Source organism: Gossypium hirsutum, chromosome A10, assembly GCF_007990345.1.
Source record: "Gossypium hirsutum isolate 1008001.06 chromosome A10, Gossypium_hirsutum_v2.1, whole genome shotgun sequence".
Lineage (NCBI taxonomy): Eukaryota > Viridiplantae > Streptophyta > Magnoliopsida > Malvales > Malvaceae > Gossypium > Gossypium hirsutum.
In genome coordinates this window covers 81,153,237-81,163,460 of record NC_053433.1, presented here as the reverse complement: position 1 = coordinate 81,163,460, position 10,224 = coordinate 81,153,237, and the positions used below count along the sequence as shown (strand labels likewise).

The following is a 10,224-nucleotide window of genomic DNA, read 5'->3' as shown; positions in this document are numbered from 1 at the left end:
GGTTGATGCGGCCAGATGGTTGAGCTTGTGGCGCGGGGGAGATGAAGGAGATTAGTTTGGCGGTGAGAAGGAGAAGGGGTGAAAGGAAGGGCAGTTGACGAAGGAGAAGGATGGTGAACGGTGGCCAAAAAAGGGGGTGATTGTAGGGAATGGCGGCTAGGGTTGAAGGGTTTATGGAAGAAGACAAAGTAAAAAAAAAGTTAGAGTTGGGGTTAAAAGGGGTGACACGGTTGTGTCTAGGCCCATGTTGGGCCACACGGCCGTGTTATACGCCCGTATGGCTCTTCCCAGACCTTGTGCATCTAAAATACCAACCCAGTCTTCACACGGCCTCGGACATGCCCGTGTGTCCAGGCCATGTGGCACACATGACCATGTCGTATGGTCGTGTCCAACTTCTTTCGCTTCTCCCATGCTTGTGTGACCTCCCACACGCCCATATGGCTTGGCCGTGTCTCACACAGGACCGTGTGCCTTGTCCATATAACTCTTTGACTTGATTTAAAAATGAAAAAATGAGCTCCAAGTTTCACATGGCCTAGGACACACCCGTGTGGTCTATTTTAGGTTGTGTCTCTGTCGATTTTTAGAAAAATTAAGTCCCAAGATCCACACAGCTAAAGACATGCCCGTAAGGCCAAGGACACACTTGTGTGGGTCAAAAATAAATTTTTTTAATTTTCAAAATTAATTAATTTAAAAAATATATATAATAAAATTAAGAAAATTAGCAGTGTTAACACTCGGGTTGCCTCCCGAGAAGCTCTTATTTAAAGTCTAAGATCGACTTACCTTGCATTTGCACGATCACGGTGGTTCGTAGAGTCAAAACTCCACTTTCTCGCTATCAATTTTATCATCAACATAAGGTTTAAGTCGAGTACTATTTACCTTAAATATGCCGAATTCAGAATGAGTTACGTTGACTGTACCTTGTGGGAAGACATTCAGTACCGTAAAAGGAGTTGTTTCGTTTGCATTAAGCTCTAACATGGAAATTCAAGGATTCGTTTTATCTAGCAGTACCTGGTCCCCAACCTTAAATTGGTTTGTTCCATCCTTATACTCATCATGGCGTCACTTTGGTTCTGCATCATGTATTCTCGATTTCTCCTTGACATGTGTTTGTCATTCGTCTAGTTTATCGATCTGTAACATTCGTTCTTCATGAGTCGTTCTATTTCTGTCATATGGACTAGAACGTGGCTTCATCACGTTTTTCTGAGGGGTTTCCTACAAAGAAGTTTGAGCTACAATGTTACTCATATTAATAGAACTCGTATAATTATCTTGATCACTAGATGTTTTAACAGAATCACGAGCTTGGAGTGTAATCATGTCATCACCTACACGAAGTATTAATTCACCTGTACTGACATGAATAATAGTTCTAGCAGTTGCTAAAAATGGCCGACCTAGAATCAAATGTACATCACTATCCTCATCCATGTCTAAAACAACAAAATCAACTAGGAATATGAATTTATCAAATTTGACAAGAACATCTTCAATAATACCCCTAGGAAATCTAATGGTTCTATCTGCTAATTGAATACTCATCCTAGTTTGTTTGGGTTTCCCAAGATTTAATTGCTTAAACAGTTTATAAGGCATGACATTAATACTAGCCCCTAAATCAGCCAAAGCATTATTAACATTTAAACTACCAATTAAACAAGGAATAGTAAAACTCCCTAGATTTTTCAATTTGTTGGGTAGTTCATTTTGCAAAATGGCCGAGAAAACTGCATTTAGCTCTTCATGCGACGAATCATCTAACTTCTGTTTGTTTGCCAAAAGCTCCTTTAAAAATTTTACGGAATTGGACATCTGCGAAAGAGCTTCAATAAACGGTAAGTTAATATGTAGTTTTTTTAGAAGTTTAAGAAATTTACCAAATTGTTCGTTCGTGTGGTTTTTCTTCGTCGTGTTAGGATATAGCACACGAGGTTTATATTCCTTACCGACCAACTTTTGTTCATTCTGGCTTACCTCGACCTTACTATTACTTACCATAATTTCTTGCTTCAGTTCTGGTTTAGATTCAACTAACCCTTGTTCATCTCGAACAATAATTGCATGAAGTTGCTCCCTTGGGTTGGCTTCGGTATTGCTAGGCAATTTACCTTGTGGTCATTCTGAAATCAACTTCGCAAGTTGACCTATTTGGTTCTTGAGCCATTGAATCGACGCTTGTTGATTTTTAAGTGTTGTTTCGGTGTTTTGGAAGTGGGTTTCTGACACCAAGATAAACTTCGTCAACATCTCCTCAAGGTTCGACTTTTTCTCTTGTTGGTAAGGTTGTTGAAAGCTTGGAGGGGGTTGTGCTCTCTGATTTCCTTAACTACCCTAAGAGAAATTGGGATGGTTCCTCCAACCTGCATTATAGGTATTACTATAAAGGTTATTTTGAGGCCGAGAATAGTTACCCATATAATTGATTTGTTCGCTCTCTGTTCTAGGACCATAGGGTAGACATTCTAGATTATTTATCCCTCCTTCATTCGTATCGCACTGCATCACCAGATGTACATGCGTAGAACCATATAAATTATTAATTTTCTTATTTAATTGTTCTACCTAATTCGATAACATGGTGACCGCATCTGGATTGAAAACACTAGCTGCTCTATTCGGCTTCATTCTCATGACTTGCCATTGATAATTATTTAGTATCATCTCCTCTATAAATTCATAAGCCACTTCAGGTGTTCTCTTATTCAGAGTACCACCGGCTGCTGCATCGATTAATTGCCTAGTTGAGGGGTTCAAACCATTATAAAAAGTCTGAACCTGTAGCCATAGAGGTAACCCATGGTGAGGGCACCTTCTCAATAAGTCATTATACCTCTTCCATACATCATATAGGGTTTCTAAGTCAATTTGAATGAAGGAAGAGATATCATTCCTCAACTTGGCCGTTTTAGTTGGTTAGAAGTACTGCAGTAAGAATTTCTCGGCCATTTGATCCCATGTAGTGATCGAACCTCGTGGTAAAGAATTCAACTGCTGTTTAGCTTTGTTCCTCAACGAAAAGGGGAACAATCGTAGGCGAATGGTATCGTCAGAAATGCCATTAATCTTGAAAGTGTCACAGACTTCCAGAAAATTATCCAATTGAGTATTTGGATCTTCGTCTTGCAAACCATCAAATTGAACAAATTGTTGTACCATCTGAATAGTGTTCAGCTTCAGTTCGAAATTATTCACAGTAATGGTAGGTCTCACAATACTCGATTCAGCCCCAATTAGAGTGGGCTTGGCATAATCGTACATAGTACTAGGAGCAAGATTCTGATTTGCTAGATTTGTAGGATTTGCAGCAACTACAAGAGGTAGTTGATTATTCTGATTATCACCCATCTCCTCAGTGATAATAATAACGTCCTTTTGCTCGTCTACTATACTTTATCGACTCTGTATTGCTTCTCTACGATTTCTACGAGTTGTACTTTCAACTTCGCTGTCGAACAGTAATGATCCCTATGGGTTTCTTCTAGTCATAAACTAAAGGAACCTGCCAGAAACAAATAAAACAAAAATTAAACTAAAAGTAAAAATATAATAAAAAATGAAAATGGCTAAATTAATAAAAATCGAGTGTTCCTAATATTTTGGTCCCCGAAAACAGTGCCAAAAACTTGATGGCTACTAAACTAACTGTAATTATGACAAAGGCAAGCGTACCTATCGAATAGTATTATAACTATGTTGAGTAGGGAATATCGTATCCATGAGGACTAAAAGTACTAATAATTACCGTTTTTCTATTATTTAGCCGATAAATTGAAAGAATTGTTTTTAATCTAAATTTACTAATCTAATTTAATTAAGAACACAATAGAGAATGAAATAGGAAAATAAACGAATATAACCAATGAGATAGACAATACCCAAGAAAGAATCCATCTAGACTTCACCTATTATTATGAATCTGAATTAAACGATTTATTCACTTGTGTCTTGATCCCTAAAAATCCCTAAATTATGTTAATATCTCTTTCGAGAGTAAAAACAACTGACTCTAGGTTGATTAATTGAAATCTCTTTCTAATTAAAACCCTTATTGTAGCATTAACTCGATCTATTGATTCCCCTATTAGATTTGACTCTAATTCGGTAGATTTATGTCGTTCTATTTCTAGGATTGTATGCAACTCCACTCAATTATGCTAGATCTACTCTTAAATAGGGACTATTGCTCCACTGAAATAAGCACATTAAACATGAATTAATATCCTGGAAATATTAAAACACAAAATAAGCATACATAATTGAGAACAAGAATCAAGTACTTATCATGTAAATCAGAGACCAAATAATAAGATTCATCATAGGTTTCATCTTCCCTGGGTATCTAGGGAATTTAGTTCATAATCTGGAATGAAAACATCTCAAAATTAAGATAACAACAAGACATAAATGAACTCAATAAAATTTCTAAGGAAATTGAATGGAGATCTTCAATCTTGAAGGAGATCCGCTTCTGAGTTGAATCGAGATATTATTATGGGATATTACGTAACTACTATTGAAGTCTATCAATAAAATTCAAGAGATTACAGAAGCAGAATGTCCGAGAAGTAACGTTCATGGATTTAATGTATTGTCTTATAATATTCTAAGTGATAAGATTTCTTAGATTTTCAAGATCAATGATATCAGTACTACTCAAGTTTTAACTTTTAATCTCTTAATTTACTTTATTTATCTCGAAACTTACTTTCATATTTCAAACTTCATTAATATTTTTAAACTTAGAAAGGATATTTTCTTTTTGAAAATGTATAGATTGTTTGATTTTAGTTCCTTTAGTTGTAATCTAGTATATTCTTAACATTCTATATTATGGATGTGTGGTGTTTGTTATGTTTCGGTTTGGCGCAGAATCGTTTAGGTATATAATTTTCCAGCCTGGAAACCCAACTATATGACTACGTTTCACAGGGGGATGGAATGTTGCGAATTCAGCTTCATCCAAGCCTGACTGGCTGTAATAACAGAAGAATAAAAAGTACAAAAAAAAGGAAAAAAGAGGGACGAGAATGAAGCTGCGCAGTGGAAACAAAGGAAACGGGACAAGAGAAAAAAAAAAGAAAAAAAAAAGGGGCATAGCCACTCACTAAGCCAGGCTAAAGTTTGTAAACCGAATGGCAAATACTTGTACGTATTTACATGCATGATTAAATATAGTTTTGCAAGAGATTACAATAAATCTGAACGCTCAGAAAAAAGGAGATTATTCGGCGCACGTAGGAGAGCAAATAAAGTATTCCATCATAATGAAACTTCAATCCCTGTTCCTATGATTGGCAAGAGAGACAGGTATATATCAAGTTTATTTTGGGTTAGCAAGAAAGCTTTTCTAACATTAGCCATAGCATTTTAAGAGTTAAATATATATCCAAGCTTTTCTAGTTGTTCCATGGATTCCAATGAGAAGGTCAAAAACATAAATTTTTTTATCATAAAGCAGGGAAAATCTTCTTCACAAGATGTGGATGGCAAATTATAGCTAACCTAACCAACTATAAACCACCTTTTTAATAATATTAAATAGCCTTGATTTAAGGGTATCAAGTACCACAAGAAGACTCAAAAACAGTTAACAACGATGCATATGATAAAATAAAAGTAAGCACCACAAACTCAATTATTTAGAAGGATACCGACCTAAAGATGTGGCCCTTTGAAGCTCTGAAATAAAATATATAAAATATCTATGCCATGCTCAATTATTTAGCTGGGTGATGCTCCAAAAATTGCAGTTTTTGCTTCTTCCATTTTGTTGCAACTGATCTAGCATCAAGGCCAAGGTTGCTGAAGTTAATGATTCAGCTGAGGACACGGTGAAGGTTGCTGAAACGCCCTTGGGCTCCTTCTGGCCAATCCTGTTGCTCCCACCAAGCTTCAGCGCATTGAATTTCTGTCAGTTTGGAAGCATTTGGCAAGATATGTGGAAGGCTTTTTAAATCTTCACATTCCTTGATCAGTATCGTCTCCAAAGAAGGCCATTCTAACGAGGCATCACAGATTGAAGATAAGCTTGTCAAGCCACATAGTTGGAAATTCTTCAAACTTGTAAAGGACGTAGTTGCAACTGGACCTTCGGCTTCAATCTCTCTACAGTCCTCAACTTGAAGATTTGCTTCAATAATCTCTTGAATCCCTCTACAGTCCTCAACTTGAAGATTTTTTAGCTGCGAGAGTTGACGAACCATCTCAAGCTTGAAAAGTATTGTTATACTATCACATTCTTTTAATGTCAGAGTAGTCAGCGCCCTAAAGCTCTCCGATGATATCTCTCCCTGCCAGATACTCTCCAAATTTGGTAGCTTCCTTATTTGCAGCTCTTCCAGGCATTCGAATGCTATTGGCAAGCTCTTTTCAATACCAGATGCTGAAATTGAATTTCCTGTAAGATGAGCGTCACCGGTTATGATGCTCTTCATTTCAGTACATTTCTCAACCGTGAAAACCTCCAGCTCGTTGAATGCATCAGCAGGAATATTGTCCGTTATGTTGCAAGCTGTGGTGTGACCAATCAGCTCGAATGAAATTGCTCGTTTAAGCACCTCAGAAACAGCCTCCGGGAATCCGTTTCCTCCAGAAAACTTGAGATTCTTTTCAGCTGAGAATTCAAAGACTGTAGACGCCGAACTATCGTCTTGACCAATAGAGATATTGAAAGATCTGAAGTTTTGGCCATTTGCATTCCATGATTTACTGTTCCTGGTGAAGCATTCAAAAGACGTCATGTTGGTGAAGTAGAACAGAAGATGCGTCAGTTCTTTCAGCTCCGTGATTTCACTTTCAATTACATCAGCGTTTTCTTGCCATGTTTTGTCAATAGGGCTGACATGAATACTCAACTCTTCTAGCTTAGAAAGCTTTTCAATAACTTTACAAGGAATTATCTTTCCTTTAGTGTTTTCTCTTTTGCAGTTGAAACACTTAACGCCCATTCTACTTTCTGCTGTGGCCTGGTTTTGCCTGGCAGCTTCTTTGAATATAATTCTTAAACATTTTAGATTTCCCAATTGTCCAATCTCACTTGGCAAAGAATAGATCCCAGCATGATGTACAACAAGGATTTGGAGATTTTGGAGAGCCCCTATCTCCCGAGGAAGCTGTACTAACAGATGGCAGTTGTATAGGAAGAGCCCTTTGAGATGTCTTAATCTGGTTATGGATGAAGGAAGTCCTCTGATTTTGTTTCCTGTAAGCCCAGAAGTTTAAGGTCACGCATGCTTGAAAATAATTGCTCCTGCAAGCGGCTGGTGTCATTTTCATGAAGTAACAGTGTTACCATCCCTCTACATTCTGGCTTTTCTGGCAGCAAGGACAGGTCCGTACGAGCGAATAGGACTCTATTTCCATGTATCCATTCAAGTTCATTAATACTTTTACCGTTTTCAACAAAGACACGTTCACCATTTTCTTTATTTGCGATCATCAATGGTGCCTTCTGGAACCACAAAAACATCTTGAAGTGTTCCGACGTTTCTCCTTTTTGCAGCAGAAATTTGTCCACAAAATCATCCAGTATGGTATGCCCTCTATCACGTGCTTCACACAGCCTTTCAGGTTCCAAAAACTGCTCTGTTGCCCAGCACTCAATTATATGATCTCTATTAATTTTTTCACCTAGAGGGAAAATTGCCCAGTAAAGTAAACAATGCTTATACTCATCAGTAGGAAGCCCCTCATAAACAATTTTGAGGAAGTTGTAATATTCGCCGAATTCCTCCCATCCTTGCATATTAGGACATTGCAGTTGACGCTTCACATCCCGCCATCGTTTAGGGTCGTCCTTTCCTCGTAGACATCTGCCTATTAAATTGAGTATAGGCGGCATGCCACCACACAATCCAATAATTACTTCTGCATCTCGTCCTTTCTTCCTTTCCGAACCCACTGCTTTCCAGAAGAGCATTGTTGCGTCCTCCGGGGATAACGGCTTAAGTGTCATATCGATATCAGTGTGACCAGTATATTTGTCTCTGCATGCGAACACTATTCGTCCATGTTCATGGTCAGAATGAATCCCAACTTCCTTGAGATTAACCTCCGACAAAACGTCATCAAGAAACAACAAATATTTTTTTGTCCGTAGCTCCTCAGATATCACAGTTTCTCTTTCTTGATGATGGGTGTCTTCATTCCTTCCTTTGCCTAAAAGATCCCAAATTTTTTTTTGTTTGCTTTCTGTTGTTTCAGTGGCAGACAGATAAAAGATGTGGTCAAACCCAAAATCACAAGATTTTTTTACTATGTCACGCACAGTTTTCATCAATGTTGTTTTCCCTATCCCAGCGGGTCCCATTATGCAAATTCTCTTCGATCTACTATCTTTTAACCATCCTAGTAGTTCTTCCACTTTCTCTTTGAGTGATGAATGCATAACTATTGTTTCTTGATTTTCCCACACGCACTTGTGATTTTGACGTTGACGAGTTGATGTTGCCATTCTGGGTATGTTTCTCAGCTCATCGTACAGAGAAGTTGCCTCATTTGTGTTCTTCACAATACTTTTTCCAAGCTTATACAAGTGACGAAATGGACATAATCCGCACAAGTATGTGACAGGTTGTTTCTCCACTCTTCCAATTCGTCTATTCTTGTCTCCACATTTTGAAGCCAGGTATTCAATTCATCCGACCTGCCTGAACTATCAGTATCACTTTCAATATTCCGCTTTTTATCAACCAGCCTTTGTTTGGCCGCCTCAAGCTTCTTCCGGTTACTATTGATATCCTTTACATATCCATAATTGCGCAGTAACCAGTTGCATCCGCAGCTTAGACAAATTTTTACTACCTCTGTAATTGCTCTGTTAGAAAAAAATAGTAGAAATGGATTAACACCCTCTTTTGACAAGTTGTTACTGTTGATAAGTTAAATTAAAAAGGGGTTGAAAAGTCAAAAATGGTGGGAGGTGCAATTGGCACCGAAAGAAAAAAAATAGTTGGCAAGTTGTTTAAAGTTGAAAGGGATAATTACAATTTTGGTCCCTAATTTTTAGGCCATTTGCAAGTTAGTCCCTGAACCTCAACTATAAATAGGCCTAACCATTTCTCATTTCAACCATCCCAACCAATCTTTCTCTCTTAGTTTTCTCTCTTCTCCCATTTGAGAATTCTTAAGGAATTCTATTTGTTTGTAATATTTTGGAGATAGTAAAGTTATCATCTGGTGTTAGTGCCCGAGGACGTAGGTATAATTTACCGAACCTCGTTAAAACTCTTGTGTTCTTTTTGTCCTATTTTTCTTTCAATATTTGAGGGTATAATAGTAGTATTTAATTGTGCTATTAAATTACGTTAGAAGGAATATTCTGACTAAGGAAAGACTTGGTATTTAAGAGATCCTTGTGATCCACCTCTCTTCCCTGGGAATTGAACTTTGTGTGATTTTTTAGTACAATAATTTACACGCTTCCGACCCTATTGGAACAACAAGTGGTATCAAGAGCCGAAGGTTAATCGTAGTATGCTCTGTGGTTGCAGTTTAAACTGATCTTCCACATCAGAAAAGATTTCCTTAGGTATATTGAAAGATTATGGAGAAAACGGTCGGTGTAGGAGCTTCAACATCGTCCATGTGGACAAGACCGACAATTGCAAATACAAGATTGGCCGTGGAGATCTTTGATGGCACCGGCCATTTTGGTATGTGGCAAAGTGAGGTTCTAGATGCCCTTTTTCAGCAGGGTCTAGACATTGCCATTGATGAAGAGAAACCAGATGATGTACAGGAGAAAGATTGGAAGGCGATCAATCGGTTGGCATGTGGCACAATTCGATCATGCCTTTCTCGAGAGCAGAGGTACGCTTTTTCAAAGGAGACTTCTGCAAATAAGTTGTGGGTGGCACTTGAAGAAAAATTTTTGAAGAAGAACAGTCAAAATAAGCTCCACTTGAAGAAAAGACTGTTTCGCTTCACATACGTCCCAAGTACCACAATGAATGATCACATCACCAAATTTAATCAGTTAGTCACTGATTTGCTGAATATGGATGAGACATTCAAAGATGAAGATTTGGCTTTGATGCTGTTGGGGTCACTTCCTGAGGAGTTTGAGTTCCTAGAAACTACTCTACTTCATGGCAGGAGTGATATATCTCTGAGCGAAGTCTGTGCGGCCTTATACAGTTATGAACAGAGAAAGAAGGACAAACAGAAAAACTCAATTAGAGATACAGAAGCTTTAGTAGTCCGAGG

General features: G+C 37.9%; 1 protein-coding gene and 1 non-coding gene across 2 annotated transcripts; one reads left to right on the top strand and one right to left on the bottom strand.

Moving 5' to 3' along the window:
- The first annotated feature begins 2,809 nt into the window (after window positions 1-2,809).
- Window positions 2,810-2,916, top strand: LOC121209193 (small nucleolar RNA R71). Its single transcript, XR_005904310.1, has one exon. It is a non-coding gene; the product is annotated as a small nucleolar RNA R71 (small nucleolar RNA).
- A 4,270-nt stretch (window positions 2,917-7,186) lies between these two features.
- LOC107895553 (probable disease resistance protein At5g43730) lies at window positions 7,187-8,470 on the bottom strand. The gene has a single exon (XM_041078560.1). It carries the CDS (start codon window positions 8,468-8,470, stop codon window positions 7,187-7,189), a length of 1,284 nt encoding a protein of 427 aa, XP_040934494.1.
- Window positions 8,471-10,224: the final 1,754 nt, after the last annotated feature.

Excerpts from the sequence above, each read along its gene's own strand:
- LOC107895553 (XM_041078560.1), bottom strand. The coding sequence starts at position 8,470 with ATGGCAACATCAACTCGTCAACGTCAAAATCACAAGTGCGTGTGGGAA.